We start from the raw sequence: 23,054 nt of genomic DNA on the forward strand, positions 1-23,054 counted from the left end.
ATGAAACCATCAGGACTTGGTTTAAACTTCGTTGTGTCAGGTAAGTAAAGTTCTGTCTGTTATGTCATGCCCAAAAAAATTCACAAACAGACTTGACTGTAATTTCTCAAAAGAGAGGTTCTTTCTTTCTTTATTTGGTGTTTAACGTCGTTTTCAACCGTTCAAGGTTATATCGCGACGGGAAAAGAGAGGTGTTCTTTTTGCTTTTACAGATTTGTCTCTTTTTTTTCATTCTTTTTTTTCCTCTACATCACTGCATTTTGTTTCCGTCATACCCTTTATATTTTCCCGTTTCATTGTGTGTGTATATACATTGCCTTTATATAAGTTTCCTTATTTTTAAAAAGCTTGCCAGTTGCTGTCTGTCACTGTGTTTTATTTGTTTGTTTTATGTCTTTTTGTTGTTGTTTTTTAGTATTTCATTTTGTTGGTGGTTGTTGTTTTTCTAACTTAGATTGTGTGTGTCCCCAAAGCGATTCTCCAACAAGAAGAGCAAACGCTCGATCGAGTCACTTTCGCAGTTCTGAATATTATATGAGGCATCAGATGGACAGGAAGAAATTGCTATTCACAACACAATGAGTCACGTTCACATAAAATTTGAGCCCGGTCACTTTTATAGTTTCCGAGAAAAGCCCAACGTTAAGTTGTGTGTTGCCGAACAGAAAAGGCTAGTTATCTCCCTTGTTTTTCTGATAACGTTCGTAAAAGGCTACAGATGTAAATACTTTGATGTAAAGAATAATCCTACAAAGTTTCAATCACATCCGATGAACTTTGTCAAAGATATAAAATGTCTAATTTTTCCTTTGACGCTGACCTGTGACCTTGAAAAAGGTCAAAGGTCAACGAAACCATCGTTAAAGTGTAGAGGTCATTGGAGGTCACGACTAAACAAAATATGAGCCCGATCGCTTTGATAGTTTCCGAGAAAAGTCCAACGTTAAGGTGGTGTCTACGGACGGCCGGCCTGACGGCCGGCCGGACGGCCGGCCGGCCGGCCGGACAGACTAACACTGACCGATTACATAGAGTCACTTTTTCTCAAGTGACTCAAAAACGACAAACTCTCGGTTAAGCCTCGACAGAAGAACAACAAAACGCTCTCAGCCTGACCTGACGTCGAGGATGTCCAAGCGGTCATCAGGCATGTCGACCTGCACGCTGAGCACTCGGCCCCTGTCCAGCTCCACACGGCCCTTGACCGCCATGCTAGAGTGGACAGAGCCGCTGACCTTCAGTCCGGTACGTGTGACCAGTGCGTCCACCGACATCTCGCCGTCAATGTTCACTGCGCCGCTGTGGACACAGGGACAGAATAAAGTATAGAAAGAAAGCCAGAAAGGCAGACAGACAGACAGAATGACAGAGCGGGGCAGACAAAAGCAGACAAAGAAACAGACAAGAAAATACAACAAGTCGCGTAAGGCGAAATTACTACATTTAGTCAAGCTGTGGAACTCACAGAATGAAATTGAACGTAGTCCGCCGCTAGTGCAAAAGGCAGTAAAAGTGACGAGCCTGTTTGGCGCTGTAGTGATTTCGATGTGCTGCATATCACGCTTTTCTGTACCTCTCTTCGTTTTAACTTTCTGAGCGTGTTTTTAATCCAAACATATCATATCTATATGTTTTTGGAATCAGGAACCGACAAGGAATAAGACGAAATTGTTTTTAAATCGATTTCGAAAATTTAATTTTGATCATAATTTTTATATTTTTAATTTTCAGAGCTTATTTGTAATCCAAATATAACATATTTATATGTTTTTGGAATTTGAAAATGACGAAGAATAAGATGAAATTGTTTTTGGATCGTTTAATAAAAAAATAATTTTAATTACAAGTTTCCGATTTTTAATGACCAAACTCACTCATTAGTTTTTAAGCCACCAAGCTGAAATGCAATACCGAACCCCGGCCTTCGTCGAAGATTGCTTTACGAAAATTTCAATCAATTTGATTGAAAAATGAGGGTGCGACAGTGCCGCCTCAACTTTTACAAAAAGCCGGATATGACGTCATCAAAGGTATTTATCGAAAAAAGGAAAAAAACGTCCGGGGATATCATTCCCAGGAACTCTCATGTCAAATTTCATAAACATCGGCCCAGTAGTTTAGTCTGAGTCGCTCTACACACACACACACACACACACACACACACACACACACACACACACACACACACACATACACCACGACCCTCGTCTCGATTCCCCCTCTATGTTAAAACATTTAGTCGAAACTTGACTAAATGAAAAAAGGATAGTCTATAGGCCTCCACCAATCTGGTGTCTGGTAAAAAAAACAGATATCAAACAAAATAAAACGTATTCGAGTATGGTAAAAACAAATTGTAAATGTCAAACAGCTTAATGTTTTGCGAATTGTACACACGACAACGAGAATGCAAACAGAAATAGATCAATAAAAACCTTTGGACAGGTACAAACAGACATGCAGACAAAATGAGAGAAAGTATACAACTGAGGACCATGCGACAGAACTACACACAAACCGCATCCACCCACACACTAAACTGCACACTAACCTGGATCTGATTTCTCTACACACTAAACTGCACACTAACCTGGGTCTGATTCCTCCATCCACACACTAAACTGCACACTAACCTGGATCTGATTTCTCCATCCACACACTAAACTGCACACTAACCTGGGTCTGATTCCTCCATCCACACACTAAACTGCACACTAACCTGGGTCTGATTTCTCCATCCACACACTAAACTGCACACCAACCTGGGTCTGATTTCTCCATCCACCCATCCACTAAACTGCACACTAACCTGGGTCTGATTTCTCCATCCACCCATCAAACTGCACACTAACCTGGGTCTGATTTCTCCATCCACCCATCCACTAAACTGCACACTAACCTGGGTCTGATTTCTCCATCCACCCATCAAACTGCACACTAACCTGGGTCTGATTTCTCCATCCACCCACACACTAAACTGCACACTAACCTGGGTCTGATTTCTCCATCCACCCATCCACTAAACTGCACACTAACCTGGGTCTGATTTCTCCATCCACCCATCCACTAAACTGCACACTAACCTGGGTCTGATTTCTCCATCCACCCATCCACTAAACTGCACACTAACCTGGGTCTGATTTCTCCATCCACCCACACACTAAACTGCACACTAACCTGGGTCTGATTTCTCCATCCACCCACACACTAAACTGCACACTAACCTGGGTCTGATTTCTCCATCCACACACTAAACTGCACACTAACCTGGGTCTGATTTCTCCATCCACCCATCCACTAAACTGCACACTAACCTGGGTCTGATTTCTCCATCCACCCATCAAACTGCACACTAACCTGGGTCTGATTTCTCCATCCACCCATCAAACTGCACACTAACCTGGGTCTGATTTCTCCATCCACCCACACACTAAACTGCACACTAACCTGGGTCTGATTTCTCCATCCACCCACACACTAAACTGCACACTAACCTGGGTCTGATTTCTCCATCCACACACTAAACTGCACACTAACCTGGGTCTGATTTCTCCATCCACCCATCCACTAAACTGCACACTAACCTGGGTCTGATTTCTCCATCCACACACTAAACTGCACACTAACCTGGGTCTGATTTCTCCATCCACCCACACACTAAACTGCACACTAACCTGGGTCTGATTTCTCCATCCACCCACACACTAAACTGCACACTAACCTGGGTCTGATTTCTCCATCCACCCGGCACACACTAAACTGCACACTAACCTGGGTCTGATTTCTCCATCCACACACTAAACTGCACACTAACCTGGGTCTGATTTCTCCATCCACACACTAAACTGCCCACTAACCTGGGTCTGATTTCTCCATTCACGGAGAGGCTGCGAGGACTCTTGGAGACCTTACGCAGGTCCATGCTGCCCGAAGCCTTGATGTCCACAACGGCTGTACCGTTCACCGACAGCGTTAGGGGCAGACCCGAGATGGTGGGCACTGTGATGCTGCTGTCCAGGAACTGTAAATATAGTACAGTGGAAAAAGTGTTTAGTCTGAGAGATAGGAGCTATGGTAAACGTTGGTCATGTCATATCAGCTTAGCCAATGACTTAAATAACGCAAAGGGAGTGTTTTACAAGGATTAAGTGGAGATTAACTCTGCATGGCTTGTTTTTTCCAAAGACTCTTGTGCATAATTTGAAATTAGTGACCACTTTCTGTCATATATATGTAATTAACTTAGACTGCCAATGTTTTGACCTATGCCAGACAGATTCCAAGCTAACTCATAACATGACATCTTCCGTCGCTCAGCAGTACGTTTTAACTTCAGTCAGCTGGAAAGTCACATACATTTTCAATTATCTAGCTAAGTTTCAAATTATTAAACCCCGAAACAAAGATGCAGTGTTGCTGTTTACGGCCCTAATATTTTGTTTGTAAATACTCGTATTTGTCAGCCTTGGTCCGTAATTGTTGCATGCTCATATCATGACAACTGCCGTTCGAAATGGCACAGGAGTTAAGATTTGTTGGGGCGCGGCGGTTAATGTAAGATCATAAACCTCAGCAGCACAGCCTGATTGCCAACTGACCTGGATGCTCTGCGTGAAGGTGTAGTCGTGGTTCTCGGAGAGATTGATGAGGAAGTCGAGCAGGTTGAAGGTCTTGCCTGACGTCAGGGAATCCATGCCCTGGAAGCGGCTGTACGCCAGCTCGTTCCCGAAGACACGGGCAAAGCCGGAGCCCTTCAGCTCGTCCACGTTCTTCTGATCACGAACAAGAGAAGACAGATGTTCAGTGTTTAGTTTAAACGATGGCCAAGGCAAGTAAAGGACTCCATCTTTTTCAGTCATATAATTTGCTTCGAGTTCAACGGTTACCTACCAATGCCAAGCCTACTCGACATATCATGAGGTTTTCTCAAATAGTTGTCACATGTTTTGTTTGTTTCTCTGTTCTTAGATATGCTCCATGGACTTATAAATCCTTTTCTGCATTACATAACGTACCAATTATTGCTATGGTCACCGACAACAATACTAACTAATTACATTTTTGGAGGCTTCATTTCTTATCACATCGCTATACTAAACCAACCGAACTGCTCGAGCAATAAGGTCTCACCTTGGCAGACTTGTCCTTGCCATCACCAAAGATGTTGGCCTGCAGGGTCTCGATGAGGTAGTCCACGCCTTCCAGACGGCCTCCGATCTCCAGCAGGTTGACGGAATGGCCGAACAGGTCGAAGGTCAGGTTGGCCGACACGGAGCGGGGGAGGGGGGACTCGGCTGACCAGATGACGTCACTCTCGGCCTGCAGCCCGCTGTTGATCATCCTGAGGAAGGCGGACTTTTCGTAGTTGCGGGAGAACTTGAGCGGGTTGAGGTCGAACAGCTTCTTCATCTGAATGTCCTGCAGCATCTGCTTGACCTCCTGTTTCAGAGGACTGGACGTCTCCTTCAGGTTGGACAGGTGAGACCAGATGAACGAGCCCACCTGTGAAAGGACAGAAGAGAATGAGAGAGTGGTTTTCTCTTCACTGTTTTTATTCGAGACCGATGAGCGTATTGATGTCAAAGAAGTTCACTTGATGGAGTGAAGGAGTAAACAATAAAACCTAGAAAATCTGCTTCAGAGTATGTGCATGCTTTCATACGGGTGTTGTGGTTGTTTTTTAATGCTGGACGAGAAGAACTAAGATTTAAGCTGAGTACTGAAATGGGAGAGATTAGAGACATCGTTTCGGTCAATTTGAAAAGAAAGCATACAACTATTTAAACGATCTAAATTACCCCTTTGTCCAAAACCAAACCCAAAGACCTGTTAAAACAATAAAACAATAACACAATGGTGAAATTCGTGAATTTCTCCTAACCTGTGAATCATCGGCTTCATCCTCAATGATGACCTGGATCTGGGTCATGAGGTCAGGGGTCGGGCAGGTCATGAGCTGGAGGTAGGCGGCGATACGGATCTCAGAGTCCTCGCTCTTGTCCTTCACAACTCTCGTCAGGTGGCGCTTCTGTTCAACGAAGCATCGTTAATATTTATTAGAACTCGAAGCATTGTTCTTGATCACCTTCTGCATGTACGTGTCAAAGTACAGTGGGTTTTTACATTTAGTCAAGTTATGACTAAATGTTTTAACATCGAGGGGGGAATCGAGACGAGGGTCGTGGTGTATGTGCGTGTGTGTGTGTGTGTGTGTGTGTGTGTGTAGAGCGATTCAGACTAAACTACTTGACCGATCTTTATGAAATTTGACATGAGAGTTCCTGGGTATGAAATCCCCAAACGTTTTTTTCATTTTTTTGATAAATGTCTTTGATGACGTCATATCCGGCTTTTCGTGAAAGTTGAGGCGGCACTGTCACGCCCTCATTTTTCCACCAAATTGATTGAAATTTTGGTCAAGCAATCTTCGACAAAGCCCGGACTTCGGTATTGCATTTCAGCTTGGTGGCTTAAAAATTAATTAATGACTTTGGTCATTAAAAATCTGAAAATTGTAAAAAAAAAATAAAAATTTATAAAACGATCCAAATTTACGTTCATCTTATTCTCCATCATTTTTTGATTCCAAAAACATATAAATATGTTATATTTGGATTAAAAACAAGCTCTGAAAATTAAATATATAAAAATTATTATCAAAATTAAATTGTCCAAATCAATTTAAAAACACTTTCATCTTATTCCTTGTCGGTTCCTGATTCCAAAAACATATAGATATGATATGTTTGGATTAAAAACACGCTCAGAAAGTTAAAACAAAGAGAGGTACAGAAAAGCGTGCTATCCTTCTTAGCGCAACTACTACCCCGCTCTTCTTGTCAATTTCACTGCGTTTGCCATGAGCGGTGGACTGACGATGCTACGAGTATACGGTCTTGCTGAAAAATGGCATTGCGTTCAGTTTCATTCTGTGAGTTCGACAGCTACTTGACTAAATGTTGTATTTTCGCCTTACGCGACTTGTTTTTGGCTGTGCTTGCTTTAATCTCAGAGCTTTCGAAGAGGAATGAGAGCAAAGGTATGGCTAAACAAACGCATCTGCATGCATCGAAACACTAAAATAAAGTATTAAGCAGTATAACTCGAAGAAGACAGTAATACAACAAAGTGACTATCTTAATTACCACACTTACACTATACCAGCATGCTCAGTAAGTAAAATAATTGTGTCAGAGAATGTAAAAAGACAGTCAAACAAAAATACTACAAAAACAGACAGACAATCACAAAGACATATTTATCATAATTAGAGTACTTACATCAGCATCACAGGGCATGCGGCGGAAAGCCTGAGCAGCGGCCACCCGTACCTCCATGGGCACCCGGTAGTGCAGACAGGTGTTAAGGGTGTCCACTGCACCGGACTGGCCAGCGTTGCCGATAGCACGCAGAGCGGTCAGGATCTGCAAGATACAGAGCACACACGTACACAGAAAGTGAGAAAAACTGGCCATTTGAATGTAGCGAAATACTAGGACTCGTTCGCAGGGATAAGCTTATCAGCCCAATTAAGACCTTCAACTCTTAAAGAGTGGGGTTGAATGTGAGAATAAAAATTGCAGGTAGAAATAAAACATAATTATTGTTATAAAACAAAAGAAACACTGGCATAAGCATCAATGTAACGAAAGAAGGAAACAATCCTTCTATCACTAAGGAATTAATTTAAATAGTCTGTCGTCATATCAGAGGTTAAACTGCAAAGAATGCTTCAAAGTGAAATATGGATCTACAGCTCAAATCCACTGAGTCCCTTTCCGTTGCTTGACCACGACTAAGTAAACAAATACTTCTCTTGACCCTCCCTTCCAAAGTATATTTCCGACGTTAAAAGCGAAACAAATATCAAAATGACGCCAGAACTGTCATTGCTGTTTTTTCGAGAACGAGGTCTGTGTACCTGACTAAGCCATACACGCATTTGAAAATAACTTAGTGTCGGTATCGTATGTGATTAACTATCCATAAAAAGTTATATATGCAGCTTGCATCAATCTCACTATAACCATCCCCATCTTCACCACAACTCACAGTCTTGATGTTGCCGTCGGTGACGTAGCAACGGCCGATGGTGTCCTTCAGGCTCTGAACGATGTTGTCCACAGCAAGACTGCTGCATTCCGTCTTCTGGCAGCGGTTGTGCACCATGGAGGACACGGCCAGCATGGCTCTCAGCTTGAGACTGTCGCTCTTCAGGAGTTCCTGGTGAAGGCGTTAACTTCGGTTAGTGTGGGTGTAACTAACGGGCGAGGACGGGGGAGTCGTGCTAGGTAGGGTGGACTAGGGAACGGTGTCTTTAATTACCAGTGAAGCTATAATTTATGGCCATTTTTCTTGGCACCTGAGAGATTTACAAGATTGAACAAGCCACTTTCATCTTCAAGTCCATGACTTCTTAACGATCTAATCACGTGACCATCAAACCTACCTGGGCAGACTCGATCATCTCAGCAGTGGGCTGGGGGATGAAGGCGAGCGAGGCGATCCAGAGGTCAGCCTCCATGCCTGTGATGTCACCGTTGACCAGCAGTTCCTTCATCATGTCCACTGTCGCGCTGCTGCCAGCCATGGGCAGGGCGTCCAGGAAGAACTTCCTGCAATTGGCACAGATGGAGAAAAAGATACAGACACAGATAGAGACACTGTTGTTGTAGATTTTCTGTTTATTTTTGTTTTTGTTTTGTCGATAACCTTTTAAGTATCCAAAATAACCTTACAGCTCAGACAACAAAATGCAGTCAGCTATATCGTGTTTTATTCCGTTTTCGCAGATTTCTGTGTATAACAGTTAGTTAGTTACTTGTTTGTTTGTGTAGATGTGTGTGTATTATTTTGTGTGTGCTTGCCCTCACTTTGTCCTTTTGTTGTTCATGCTGCAAATCTGGCTACCCTGCAGCTGCTGGTAAATGTCCCGGATGTTGGAGCGGTCCAGTTTCTGCACAGCGCCCACCAATTGGGAGAAGACACGTGGCACTTCCGGTTGCACGCCCTTGACGGAAATTTCACACAGCGTCTTCAGCAGTTTCTCTGTGCGCATGCGCGCCTCGTTGCTGTCCTTCAGGCTGTAGCCGTGGTCAAAGGTCATTTCCGCTCTCGACTGGACCCAGCCTGAAACAGTACATGAACAAGAACTGTTACGAGACGTATTTCGAAGTAACTGTTCGTCAACTACATCGAATAATAAAAATAACATTCTCGCTCACAACAAGGGGATGCAGAGAAGAATAACAACATGGTGCTTACAACGTTTGGAGCGCAAGGATTCCTCTTACACCATTAGATCTTTTGTCGAATACTCAAGTCTGCTTATTCTGTTCTTGTCGGCGTTTTAGCAACGAAAATTAAAATAAAACGCGAGAGGGTGTTGCCCTTTGGTGTACAACTATTTCAACGGAATTCCACTACAAGGATGAAAGGCAAAGAAAAGATGAATGACGAAGCAGGTGAAGAGTTTTTCTCTTACGATGTGTGTCAAAGGAGACACGTGAGAACAGGACCGAGGTGCACGACAAAGTTACCACCCAAACGGGAGCCCTCCGCAGTAGTATTGGATTGGTTAAAACTGAGATTTGTTGTGATTTCAACGAGTCAGACCCCGCGCACAGTTTCTTCTCTCCCATTTTGGTGGCACCCACATTCGGTTCATGCACCTGAGCCCTGGCTGTCGTTCGATGCCCACCTATTTCAACGGACTTTCTCTAACAGGAAAACATGTTAAGAAGTGTTGCATAAGGAAACGAGCTCTTCCTTTACCATGCATGTAAAAGCAGACGCTTACCCTTCCTAGCGCTGATGCCGGACTTCTGGGTCTTGAAGGTCATGCTCTGCTGCACAGTGGTGAGGGCGCCGCTGCCCTCTGAGGAGAAGGGCCTGAAGAGATGTTTCTCTGTGCACACGCTGCGCTGGATCACGCCCTTGGACACCTCCTGCTTGCAAGCGTGGTCGCTGCTCATCAGGGGCACGGACTGCATGTCCTGGGGAAGATGTGCATAAATCATGTTAATGTGCTGCATTTTCGTGTCCGGAAAGGCGTGTATACATTTTGCTGATTGTCTGCATCTCCGCGTATCGCTGAGTTCAATAATTATTTTTAAGACTTGCTGTAAAAATCTCTTAGTGCACTGTGATTGTTTCAATAGCGATATTGTCAGTAACCAAAAGAAAACAGGAAGTTTGACAAGGCACATTTTTCTGCGGGCGTTTTGATAACTTTTTGGACAGGTCGAGTGAGTTCTACTTTTTGTGTGTGCAACAGATGCAAAATTCGGGGGTATCGGCTGTTTTGAACACCGTCCAATTTATTAACGATTTAATAACCCTCTACACATTGTATCGATTAGCAATAAACATGTATGAGCTATAATTATGATTAATTTACGCTGAAGCATTTTTTTATTTTATATTTCATTAATTATTGGTAGCAAAATACGTACCAGAAGTCTTCATTCTCCCAAAAAATGAACATTCCCAAAGCAACTGAGTAACGTCCCCTGATATGAAACTGACCAGGTGATACTTGGATCATTTCCAAAAACTAAACTTGGCATATTATTTCTGATCTGGTATACAACTACATTATCGGGGAGACTGGTACTAAATTTACACGGTAAGAATGTTTTTAACCCTTCACGTTTTCTATTCCCGTAATTGTTGCCTTGACATATATGCAAAAATCGTTCATTTCCTGAGCCGATACAGTCCCGTTTCATGTGTCGTCTGCTACGTTGGACAGAGTGTATTGAATCAGTCAACTTTCAAATGCTAATCTAGCTCAAAATCTGTCGGAATAACGATGACTCGTGCTTTTCTGTTAAACACCGGGTATTTAAGGCTGAACCATATATTGGTAATGTGGAGACGATAAGCTACATGTCATTATAAAATGGACGATGAAAAGAATCTTCTCAAATCGAAAGAAGGGGCATAGGCGCATATATATAGGTTACACACTCCGAGTTCTGATTATCTTGCATATTTTCCCGAGGGTCGATTTTCTGAAAAATCGACCCGAGGGAAAATATGCAAGATATTCAGGACGAGTTGTGTAAGCTATTTATCCCATTACTCCGACGTTTTCATTAAAAACACTTACTTTTTCCACTAAAACCTGCCCGTGCCTGTTTTCAGCTTGCCAAAAGCCTCCGCAGTCGAAATTCATGTCAATGAATTCATGCGCAAAGCTAGTTCCCATTTGTCAGCATAATGGACGGCGTCATTCGACTTGTATGTGGACATTCAGTCATTTATATTGCTTATAAAAAGGTCTGCTATCTGCTTTTACATTTTGAAAGTCATTTTAAAATATCCCTGTGTATATTTGACATCGGCTTTCGTTATACTCAATTCGGCATACCGGGTTTATATTTTTACCAGAATTGCGCACGATAATGGCAGCGCAACAAATTCAGTTCGGGCCGTGCTGGTTTGATCGTTGACCCAAGTCAGTTCGCATGCAGTGTTACTGTTTGTCAGTCGGGGATAGAAATGTTGGCTGTCATCGCGCTGTTCTGTTTCGGTTTTCACACGTGGATCACTTACATATTCAGTCGTCGGGTTTAGGTGAGCCAAAGCTTCAATACTTCGCCTGTTGTAGACGTTAAGCAATAAAGCTTGGAAGTTGTATGTCGGCACTGAGAATCGGTCGCGGTACATCGCTTTCTACTTTGTCCCGGTCTTGAGTTTGAACACCTAAGGTTGGATACATCTAAGGCCAAAAAAAATAATAGGTGTGGTTACGGTAACATAGCCAAAAAAAATAGGGTAGGTAGGTAGGCAATTACTTTTTTTTTTTAAACTTTTTTTTCTAATGTGTACAAATTAAACCTACTTGACAGGGAAATAAGTGTGCGACTCGGGCGCTTTCGCTTTCATTGCGTTTTTTGCACTCGTTTTTTTTTCCTTTTTTTCTTTTTTGACAAATGTAATAAAAAGTTATAGGATCGGCCCCTAAAAATAGGGTAGGTCGGGTCAGAGACTGTAGAGTACATCTCTGTATACTCTATAGTCTCTGGTCGGGTTACCGTAACCACACCTATTTTTTTTTTAGGCCTAACACCTCACATCCTCTTCTTTTCCCCATATATCTTAACTGTATCTCCAACTTCTTTTCGTCTTCTTCTTTTCATTTTGATGCCACTCCCTCATTTGTCGCTGAACCCCCCAGTTGACTCGACTCAGATTCACACCAGCCCGTCTAGCAGACGACAGTTCGAACAGTCTTGAACAGCACGGTTGCAAGCAGATTCAACTATCAATCGAAGCAATACACTTAAAACCAAAGCAAATAACCAAATGAGAAAACCTAACGTTTGATTTGACTTCATGGTGACTCTTCTGATAATTGTTTTGGCGTTGGAATGGATCTCAACGGGTTCCCAGCTACGACAACTTTTCCAGAGTTATGCACCGCAGGCATTGCCTTCGACAATCGATGTCAGTTTCAGATTGAGTTTTCGAACAACCAGGTGACTGGGTTGTGTTTTGATTGCTCTCTCTCTCTCTCTCTCTCTCTCTCTCTCTCTCTCTCTCTCTCTCTCTCTCTCTCTCTCTCTCTCTCTCTCTCTCTCTCTCTCTCTCTCTCTTTCTCGGTATTCCACCTTCAAGCATAATCTGGCCTGCCCGAAGCCACGCATTGACATATTTAAAACTAGTCTTTCATACTCGGGAGCCTATGTCTGGAACTCCCTACCTACATGCTTAAAATCGATCAGTAACCTTAAAACATTCAAAACACATCTGCAAAAATACATTCAAACATCACTTTAATGTGGTGTGCCTGGTTGCTCAAACGTATGTATGCCTTCTATCCTTCTGAAATGTGCATGTGTGTGTCTTGCGTCAACTTGGTGTGTGTTCTGATAATGTATGGTTGTATTGCCCGTATTGTGATATCTGTATATCACATGTCTGTAAAGAATGATCTTATTCTTATATTACTATTATTGCGTGTGTCTGCGTTTTCATCATAAAAAGTTTGTTCCTATGTATTCCCATTTCGATTATAACCATTTTGCTTAGATCAGGACTAGCTGTAAGAAAGGTCCTACGGACCTAATGCTATCTTTCCTGTAATAAAGTTCAAAGTTCAAAGTTCTCTCTCTCCCTCTCTCTCTCTCACGGTTCTGTGAAGATTGCTGTCTTTAGGGAGTATCGTCCCTTGATCCCACTCGCGAAACTCGTTGAACATGCCTTTGACCATGCGGTCGCTTCAGCCAGCGAAATATCTTGACTCCGCTCTTTAAATCCATGCAGAATGTGCGTATCGTATGAAGTATTCTTTATTTTCTCAATCTTGACACATGTAGGCCTGTACCTATACGTGATATTGACTTTGACACCACAAAATATTTCAGTCGTATGTTCAAAAAAAGTAGTCCATCTGTAAACTCTGAATATGCAGATGACCTCTATAAATTATTCAATTGTACTCTGAAATCAAAGACAATCACCAATGACAGTTGAGATCGAAACTCGGTTGTGATGGGATATCCATAATATGGTTGTGATGGAATATTCAGAATATTCACCTCCTCAGCTAACAGAGACAAAGAGGCAGGTCATGGGATAAATATATTTGTCATCATTTTCACGAGTTTTCATTCACAAGCACCTGGGAAATAAATCTCATGTTCCCCGGGGAATAAATCCCTGGTTACCATAGTTGCAGGAAGCCCTATTACATGGATAATCAAAAGCAAACCCAATAGAAACGCTCGAGGATTCTTCGGTTCTTTTCATTGGCGTTTCCCCAGACCTAAACAGACGACAAGACACTGCTTTGCAAAGTTCCAAAAACCAACTGGAAAACTGGCAAAAGTAAACAAAAAAAACAAAACTACTTCAATAAATTCGTCACAAACAAATGAAACCTACCGATACGTTATGTCTTCTAACAAAGTCATGGAGTGCGTGTATCTTTGTGTGAGAAACACGAACGTCAAGTTCAAGTCAAACCAATTGACCCCTGACACACCCATTTTGACCCGTGCACAAGACGTTGTATCGATAAACGAAGCACAAATAAGAAATAATGATAAAAGCAAAGAAAATAGCAACAAGATAAAACATCTCACAAAGCCGAGCAAGCAGATTGACAGGCCTAATGAAAAACAAAGAGGTACTGAGTCGGAAACAAGATCGCGATTCTTTCCTTCGCTGCATGCACGGCGCAAATCTTCTGTGACCTTTGACTCAACGTAGCTTCCACATTCGATTACTAAGCTTAATACTCACAACTGAAAGCCGAGGGAGTGGAATACCGAGATGAACAAAGAGAACTGTGCATCCTCAAACCTGACATATTCATGCCAACATTTTTTGAACTCAAAAATACAGAAAGTTGCTTTCACACGCCAGCTTTGATTGCCAGTGGTTAACCGCACGGAACTCGTGTGGTTATCAGCACGGAACCCGTGTTTCAAAGCATGGCTCCCTGTGTTGATTGTTATCTTATTTTCTCACTACCAAAATGATGACAAAAACGATGTTTGGTGGTTTGTTGTCAGACCAGCTTTTTTTGTCGGTCCTCGGGGGGCATATCGACTTTTGTTTCATATTTATTGACCGCGGCTTTCGGCCTTGGTCAATCAATATGAAACAAAAGACGATATGCTCCCCCTCGGACGACAAAAAAGCTGGTCTGTCAACAACCCATCAAACATCTTATAATATACTCTCTCGGTGATTGTGAGTGCGCTAACAGTTTTAAGCGCATTGCCATTAGCCGATCAACTGTTTCACATCAGTCATGTGACACCAGTCCTTACTGACAATTATTATCATAATTATTTTAAGAGTAACTCACGGATGCCATCTGGTACTTGGCGGCCTGGAGACTGCCGGAGTAGCCGTGTCTGTCGGTGCAGGCCATCAGGTCCTTGGTGCGCTTGATGTTCTGGTTGCCCCAGTAACCGGCGCCCGTCACCTCGTACTTGGTCGGGCACTTGCCGGTCACGTCCACCTGATCGTCATAAGGTCAAGGTCAATAAGGTGCGAAGTGTGTCAACACACTGATGATTGTGATCATAATGATGGCGAGGATGAGGATAATAGTCGTCGTCTTTTTTTGCTTTTTATATTTAGTCAAGTTTTGACTAAATATTTTAACATCGAGGGGGAATCGAAACGAGGGTCGTGGTGTATGTGTGTCTGTCTGTCTGTGCGTGTGTGTGTGTGTGTGTGTGTGTGTGTGTGTGTGTGTGTAGAGCGATTCAGACTAAACTACTGGACCGATCTTTATGAAATTTGACATGAGAGTTCCTGGGTATGAAATCCCCGAACGTTTTTTTCATTTTTTGGATAAATGTCTTTGATGACGTCATATCCGGCTTTTCGTGAAAGTTGAGGCGGCACTGTCACGCCCTCATTTTTCAACCAAATTGGTTGAAATTTTGGTCAAGTAATCTTCGACGAAGCCCGGACTTCGGTATTGCATTTCAGCTTGGTGGCTTAAAAATTAATTAATGACTTTGGTCATTAAAAATCTGAAAATTGTAAAAAAAAATAAAAATTTATAAAACGATCCAAATTTACGTTTATCTTATTCTCCATTATTTGCTGATTCCAAAAACATATAAATATGTTATATTCGGATTAAAAACAAGCTCTGAAAATTAAATATATAAAAATTATTATCAAAATTAAATTTTCCAAATCAATTTAAAAACAGTTTCATCTTATTCCTTGTCGGTTCCTGATTCCAAAAACATATAGATATGATATGTTTGGATTAAAAACACGCTCAGAAAGTTAAAACGAAGAGAGGTACAGAAAAGCGTGCTATGCAGCATAGCGTAACCACTACCCCGCTCTTCTTGTCAATTTCACTGCCTATGCCGTGAGCGGTGGACCACGAGTATACGGTCTTGCTGCGTTGCATTGCGTTCAGTTTCATTCTGTGAGTTCGACAGCTACTTGACTAAATATTGTATTTTCGCCTTACGCGACTTGTTTTGTTTTGTTTTTTATTTGTATGTGTTTGTGTGTGTGTTTTTTGTGTTGGTACTCTCCCTTTTCTATGTTCTCTTGTAATTCAATCCTACATTCAACTTGAAAACCAAGAATTTGCTAGGATTCGACATTCACAGAGCGTTTTTGTCAGTGTGGTTGAAACTCGACATTTTGAAAATAAGAAGAAAAGAAAACCTTTGCGGGAATAAAACATCGTTAGTGTAACAAAATGAGAGCTGGAGTTCTGCAGGGCGGACGTCAGACCTCATTTGACGTTCAGAACACTACACTACAACACTCAGAACACTGTAGATACAGCACTCAGAACATTATTGCTACACGTACACCATTCACAAAACTACACTACAACACTCACCTCTTCCACAGTCTGTTCTCCTTGCAGAGAGTCCATGGAGTTTTGCAGGGCGGACAGCAGACCTCTCTTGATGTTCAGAGCCCAGGGATCATCTTGCGGGTCGGGGCACAGTTCTTGCACAACGCCGTCCTGGAAAGCGAACCGCAGCGGCGCAGCCTCAAGCACGCGGCGAAGTTCCGCAGCTCTGGGACTGGGCAGCAGGCGGCCGTCACGTGACGGGCTGGACTCGTCAATTCGGACATTGTTCATCTGGGAAAGGTAAGGGAGAGCATTGAGGGCTCGCATTGGTCAATGAGCTGGTTTTGTAATGTTGCTTACAGTTGCTAAGTTTTCTCTTTTCGAATCTGAGGAGCACATTTATATTAATGACAAAGAAAACCGATGGAAATATGTGAATTAGAATAGAATAAAGCATAACTAAATCAATGGATTAATAAATAATTCAGTGAGAATGAACAGATTAGCATTACTGCTAGCTTTTAGGAAAACAGCCCGGAGAAACAACAGACTAAAATATAAGCGGAGAGAGAGAGAGAGAGAGAGAGAGAGAGAGAGAGAGAGAGAGAGAGAGAGAGAGAGAGAGAGAAAAAAAAAGAGAAAGAGAGAGTCAATAAAGCGGAACGTGAATGCTCGCGAGCGACCCGGTCAAGGCATAGAGTGCAACTGACCACAAGGACGAAGTCACACTGGTCAATGACTTCAATGTCTGCCTGAGCGGAGATGACCAATACGGCTTTCTCCTGAGAGGCGCTGTCCATGCTGGTGTCGGTCTGAATGGTGTAGTCGTAGGTGTAGGTCTGGCCGGGTCGGTACTGGAACTTGCTGGACGCTGTCAGGACGTGAGATTGGAGGATGTACGACACAAGGCGTGCAGTATAACACATAAGACATAAGACATAACACATACGGTGTTAGACATAAGACATAACACATACAAAAGCAAACGGCATAAGACAAAAGACATACAAAAAGGTAAACGGCATCAGACACAAGACATACAAAAGCAAACGGCATAAGACAAAAGACATACAAAAAGGTAAACGGCATCAGACACAAGACATACAAAAAGGTAAACGGCATCAGACACAAGACATACAAAAAGGTAAACGGCATAAGACACAAGACATACAAAAAGGTAAACGGCATAAGACAAAAGACATACAAAAAGGTAAACGGCATCAGACACAAGACATACAAAAAGGTAAACGGCATAAGACACAAGACATACAAAAAGGTAAACGGCATAAGACACAAGACATACAAAAAGGTAAACGGCATAAGACACAAGACATACAAAAAGGTAAACGGCATAAGACACAAGACATACAAAAAGGTAAACGGCATAAGACACAAGACATACAAAAAGGTAAACGGCATAAGACACAAGACATACAAAAAGGTAAACGGCATCAGACAAAAGACATACAAAAAGGTAAACGGCATAAGACACAAGACATACAAAAAGGTAAACGGCATAAGACACAAGACATACAAAAAGGTAAACGGCATAAGACACAAGACATACAAAAAGGTAAACGGCGTAAGAGAAAAAAGATATACAAGTTGGCATGGGACATGAGACATAAGGCTTTAAAACACAATAGGGCCTAGATACAACATTAGATACAAAGCATAAGGCTTTGTGGGTTTTTAGCGTGTACTTGTGGAGTTAAATGTATATATTTTGCATTCTACGAGTACTGTTGTGAAAAAATAACTTGAAAGTTAAAAGTATACATCGAGCAGTCTTCGAGTACTGTTGTGAACAAATAATAGTGGAGTTAAAGATATACATGCGTAAACTAGTACTTGTGGGAAGAAATAACTTAGAAGATAAAGGTATAATGCATCGTACAGTCTACGTGTAATGTTCGAGTATTTTTGTGAAGAAATAATTGTGGAGTTAAAAGTATACACGATGCAGTCTAGACGAATACTTGTGTGAAGATGTAACCGTTACTCACGTGTGCAGGTCTGTGCACAGGAGTCGCTGCGTTCCGTCATCATTCTCACGGGGCCTGCAAACACACACATTTGCATATATTTTAATGTATGCAGAGAAGCATGCTTTGATAGTTTGTAAGTAAATTCATTAGTGAATATCGTTATTGTTTTGTTCTTAATGACAAAGAGTTAAATTCAGGAACGTTATACCAAGGGCGCATAAACTTTACACAAAACAGCCATGGTATTATGTTTGCAACGGGTTAAAGACTTATGGTCAATTCTAGGATAAATAAAGTTACACGTATTCAAAAAGAAAGAAAGAAAGAAAGAAAAAGAAAGAAAGAAAGAAAGATAGAAAGAAAGAAAGAAAGAAAGAATCAAAACTTGACTAAATATAAAAAAGAATGAGGAAAAAGACACCAGGACACACTCAAACAAACAAACAAAGAATGACAATGAAGAAATAGTAGAATACCAAGTACAGCCATAATTATAAAGAGTCATGACAGGAAAAAAGAAATAAATAAAAAAGAAAGACAGAACGGAAGAAAGAAAGACAGTGAGAAGGAAGGCAACAAACAAGGTAAAAAAAACGGAAACAACCAAGCAAGCAAAGCCAAAATATTATAAAGTCATTACATAGATAAATAAAGAAAGAGAGAAACGTGCAAAGAAACAACAAAAAACATTCACAAAAAACTTTTGACAAGAAAAAAAAATGTTAGTCACAAAATTAAACGCTTCGAAAATGAATTATCCAATACTTTCATTGTTGTGCTAACAAGCGAAAGTCCACGACCGCATCTAGCATTATTTCACTCACCAGCTGCGGCGTAAGCCAGCATGGCGCAGAGGACCAAGAGTTTGGCCTCCATGGTTGTCGGTTGTCCTGCGTGGGTCCCACCTCTTCTTCTTCTGTCTGTCGTGGAGGCCTGGGGTAAAGGGGATCGCGGTTTTGCCTGCCACCTCGATCTACCCGGTCTTTTATACACCCCGGCCTGCACCCGCTTTGTTTCAAAGGTTGATGTGTGGGATGGGTGGATCGTTAAAAAAAATTCTGACTGTTTTTAGTGACTAGTTTAGCGCGGTAAGCAATGAAGACCGAACGTTCTTTGCGCTTTTCTTGACTGGAAAGTATTAGTTTAGCGCAGTTAGTTTCAAACGACTGTATTCTACGCGCTTTTCTGGACTAATTATGACCGTTAACCTAATGATCTGGATCACGAATCAGCATCACATATTTTCGAGGCCTTGTCAAGGGCTGACTGACATTGAAAGTTATTTTCTAGTTGATTAGGAGTTGGACAGAGGTTTTTCTGATTGATTAGGTTTTATCTTTATCAAAGTGTAGAGGGTGTGATTGTGTGTCAGTGGATTAGAGCATTGATGCACTGGTCGAGGTGACAGAGTAAAAGTGATGATAATGCTGATGATTAAATCTCACCTACATCGCGTGCTTGACCTAAGGTCATTTACGTCAACGACCGTTATATTTTGAGAGTTTTTTGTTTTGTTTTGTTTGTTTGTAAGGACATTCAATACAGTGGAGAAAATGGTACTTTCACAAAATAACTACAGAATTCCAGCCGCTTCGTGCCAGGAGCCGACGATTGAGAGAAGAGCAGAAAAATCGGCGGGGGAAGGGTGATTAAAGAGAGATAAATGAACACGGCTTTGCTATGAACTGTTTGTACGATTCGATACATTGGCCGAGATGACACAGTTAAAGTGATGATAATAATGCTGATAATAAAATCTCACCTACATCGAGTGCTTGTCCTTAACTAGCTGGTGTCAGTGACTGTTTTCAGGACTTTTTATTGTCAGCTTCAAATCCATTGTAAGTTTATGTAAATATACTTCGAGATTCGAGTAACAGAGACGATAGCAGGACACTTTGCTTTTTCATAACTAGATGTTTGGAACTTGTGTCCAATGTAGAAGCCTAACAATGATGGATTGGGGATCTCGACGCTAGAGAGTCGTGTCTGGATGAATCCTTTGTTTGTTTGTTTGTTTGCTTGTTTGCTTAACGCCCAGCCGACCACGAAGGGCCATATCAGGGCGGTGCTGCTTTGACATTTAACGTGCGCCACACACAAGACAGAAGTCGCAGCACAGGCTTCATGTCTCACCCAGTCACATTATTCTAACACCGGACCAACCAGTCCAAGCACTAACCCCATAATGCCAGACGCCAGGCGGAGCAGCCACTAGATTGTATAATGTATATAAACATCTAGGGCTGTTTTCAGTATTGTTGATAACATGTTCTGTTTGATTAAGGGTATTCAGCTGGTATTTCCTTGTTTTCACTACCTATTTTATTCATGTTTTTAAATTACTTAGTGGAAGAATCTTTTGTAATGTATGTTTGATGCTGTATGCTTTTAATTAAGCGTTGCTGACTATGAATGTAGATGTAAATGCTTGTATAACTGTGTTTTAATTTTAAATGTGTCAAGCGCAAAGAGCATAATTGTAAAGTTATGATGTTGCGCTATATAACTGCTCATTTATTATATTATTATTAGATTGCCAATTTTAAAGTCTTAGGTATGACCCGGCCGGGGTTCGAACCCACGACCTCTTGCTCACTGGGCGGACGCCTTACCACTAGGCCACCGTGTTGCGGTATGAATCCTTTGTGAGTTAGTGTACCGTCAAACCTGCTCTTGCGGCCACCTCTCGAAAGCGACCACCTGTCCACAACGACCTCTCCCAAGGATCCCAGACGAGTTTTTCTTCTAAATAATTCACCTTTCCACAGCAACTACCTGTGTATATGGACCACTGTTGGTTGGTCACTTGTGTGGTCGCTACAGACAGGTTGGACTCTATCTTTTATCTTGCTTACACAACATGAAAGGCTTGGTGTTTTCATGTGTGTATGTGTGTATGGTGAATACCCCCTATTCTTACTACGGCTTAAAAAAACCAGATGACGGTTCTATGCATTCTCGAGGCTTTACATTCTTACAAATATATGCCAAGAGGACCTCTAAGGGAAAACTTCATTTTGAGTGCTCGGCATTTTAACTGAATTATTTTCTTCTTACATTTATTATTAGAAAAGTCGATCATGCAGATATTTCACCAAACTTTGTTACATGGATGACCCACCAGAAGTGCATATGTTCCAAAAGTGTTGGCAATACTGGTTAACCACTCTGACCAAATTAACGTTGTATCGATCCTGATTAACGTCAGATAGGAATCAAATGCTTCACCCATATTTGATAAAAAGGCAATTGAACTGTGAACTCTTTGTCATCAATTGATAGGGTGTGATGAGAAAAAAGAATGTTGACAGTAATGTTTTACCTTTCACATCTGTTTTGTCTTTATCATTCTGAACTTTGTCACCGAGTGCAATGATACATTTAAAAAAAAAACTTTTTATATCTGAATGCGTATGTAGGTAATTACGACCCAAGGTGCATTAAAATATTGACAGCATGTACTTTGTACTGTTTTGTTTTGTTTGTATATTCAATTTTAAACAGGTAAACACACTATCACTGCAAGGTCTTGTGATGTTCTAGAATTAGGATACCTGCAAGAACATGACACAAGTGGTCTAAATTAAACAAACCAGGACAACCAGCTGCAGTTCAATAGTACAAACATAAATGACACGAGAGAGAGAGAGAGAGAGAGAGAGAGAGAGAGAGAGAGAGAGAGAGAGAGAGAGAGAGAGAGAGAGAGAGAGAGAAAAAGGATTGCATTGGACTAGAAGAAAACAAGAAATTCCTCCGAGGTAGGAAAAACACCCCCGTCAAAGGGAAATAACCTTCTCAGTTGGTGGCAGTGACTGAGTGAGAATGGTTATTTCCCTTTGACCATTAAGATGTCCCTCTATAAGTCCTTGTATAATTTTAATCCACCAATAACTCTCTAACCGTGTGTTTGACTGGTCCCAATTTTTGTAAGGACCGTCTCAGGAAAGTATAGAACCTGTTCACCAAGTTTGGTGACGATCGGTCCGTTCATTCTTGAGATCTATATGCGAACACAAACACACAAACAAACAAACAAACAAACAAACACATCGACCGAAACCTATACACACCCCTATACCGGGGGTGTAAAAAAGTGAAAATAAGGTCTCACACACATGGTCGCATGCATATACTCTCACACACACGCACACACACACACACACACTCACACACTGACACGACACACACACACACACACTGACACACACACACACACACACACACACACACACACACTTACACACACTAACTTCTAGGTCACACAATCATATTTAATGGACAGAGAAGAGATAGAGAAAAGTCAGTGATTCGGTGAACCAGGTTTATTCAGCTGGCAAGATCAGCAGAATTGATAAATAACACCTGACAAAGTTCAAATAGTTTTACTTGCTATCTGACACCTTATGGAGAAGAAAAGTAAAGCTCTCCCGACCTCAGTTCAGTGTTATGACATATCGTCGTAAAGACTAATTCGCTACCGTCTTGGAGTATAACGGCTTTGTTAGCCGTTCCATCTGGTTTCATAATAATACTCATCACTTTTACTGACATGATGAAGAAGAAAATGCCTTGCGTTTGAAAGATTCTATGATTGAAGTACGCAATGTGCGTGCAATGGTTCAAAGATTGAAGCCAAAGACGCGCCTGCAGCCAGCCAGTCAGACAGGTACTAAAACAGACAGGCAATCATACAGAGACAGACACGTAGACAGACAGGTACATGTATACACCATCACCATCTCCACCACAACCCCCATAAC

At 41.7% G+C, this 23,054-nt stretch overlaps 1 protein-coding gene across 1 annotated transcript; it reads right to left on the bottom strand.

The window, feature by feature from the left end:
* Positions 1 to 1,091: 1,091 nt before the first annotated feature.
* Positions 1,092 to 19,266, bottom strand: LOC138966001 (apolipophorins-like). The gene is made up of 15 exons (XM_070338086.1): positions 19,116 to 19,266; positions 18,310 to 18,363; positions 17,014 to 17,174; positions 16,346 to 16,594; positions 14,825 to 14,980; positions 9,800 to 9,995; positions 8,874 to 9,129; positions 8,450 to 8,615; positions 8,053 to 8,223; positions 7,281 to 7,424; positions 5,882 to 6,028; positions 5,131 to 5,502; positions 4,599 to 4,772; positions 3,858 to 4,021; positions 1,092 to 1,299 (listed from the first exon to the last, which is right to left on the bottom strand). The coding sequence occupies exons 1-15, from the start codon at positions 19,165 to 19,167 to the stop codon at positions 1,107 to 1,109; spliced, it is 2,655 nt and encodes an 884-aa protein (XP_070194187.1). The 5' UTR covers positions 19,168 to 19,266; the 3' UTR covers positions 1,092 to 1,106.
* Positions 19,267 to 23,054: the final 3,788 nt, after the last annotated feature.

Source organism: Littorina saxatilis, linkage group LG5 (assembly GCF_037325665.1).
Source record: "Littorina saxatilis isolate snail1 linkage group LG5, US_GU_Lsax_2.0, whole genome shotgun sequence".
Classification (NCBI taxonomy): Eukaryota; Metazoa; Mollusca; class Gastropoda; order Littorinimorpha; family Littorinidae; genus Littorina; species Littorina saxatilis.

What these genes read in the sequence shown, in the direction of transcription:
- LOC138966001 (XM_070338086.1), bottom strand. Translation starts at nt 19,167, where the DNA reads ATGGAGGCCAAACTCTTGGTCCTCTGCGCCATGCTGGCTTACGCCGCA. An exon ending in GAGAACAGACTGTGGAAGAG is followed by an intron (nt 14,981 to 16,345) that starts GTGAGTGTTGTA and finishes TATGACGATCAG; the next exon opens with GTGGACGTGACCGGCAAGTG. An exon ending in GCAAGGACAAGTCTGCCAAG is followed by an intron (nt 4,773 to 5,130) that starts GTGAGACCTTAT and finishes GTTCGTGATCAG; the next exon opens with AAGAACGTGGACGAGCTGAA.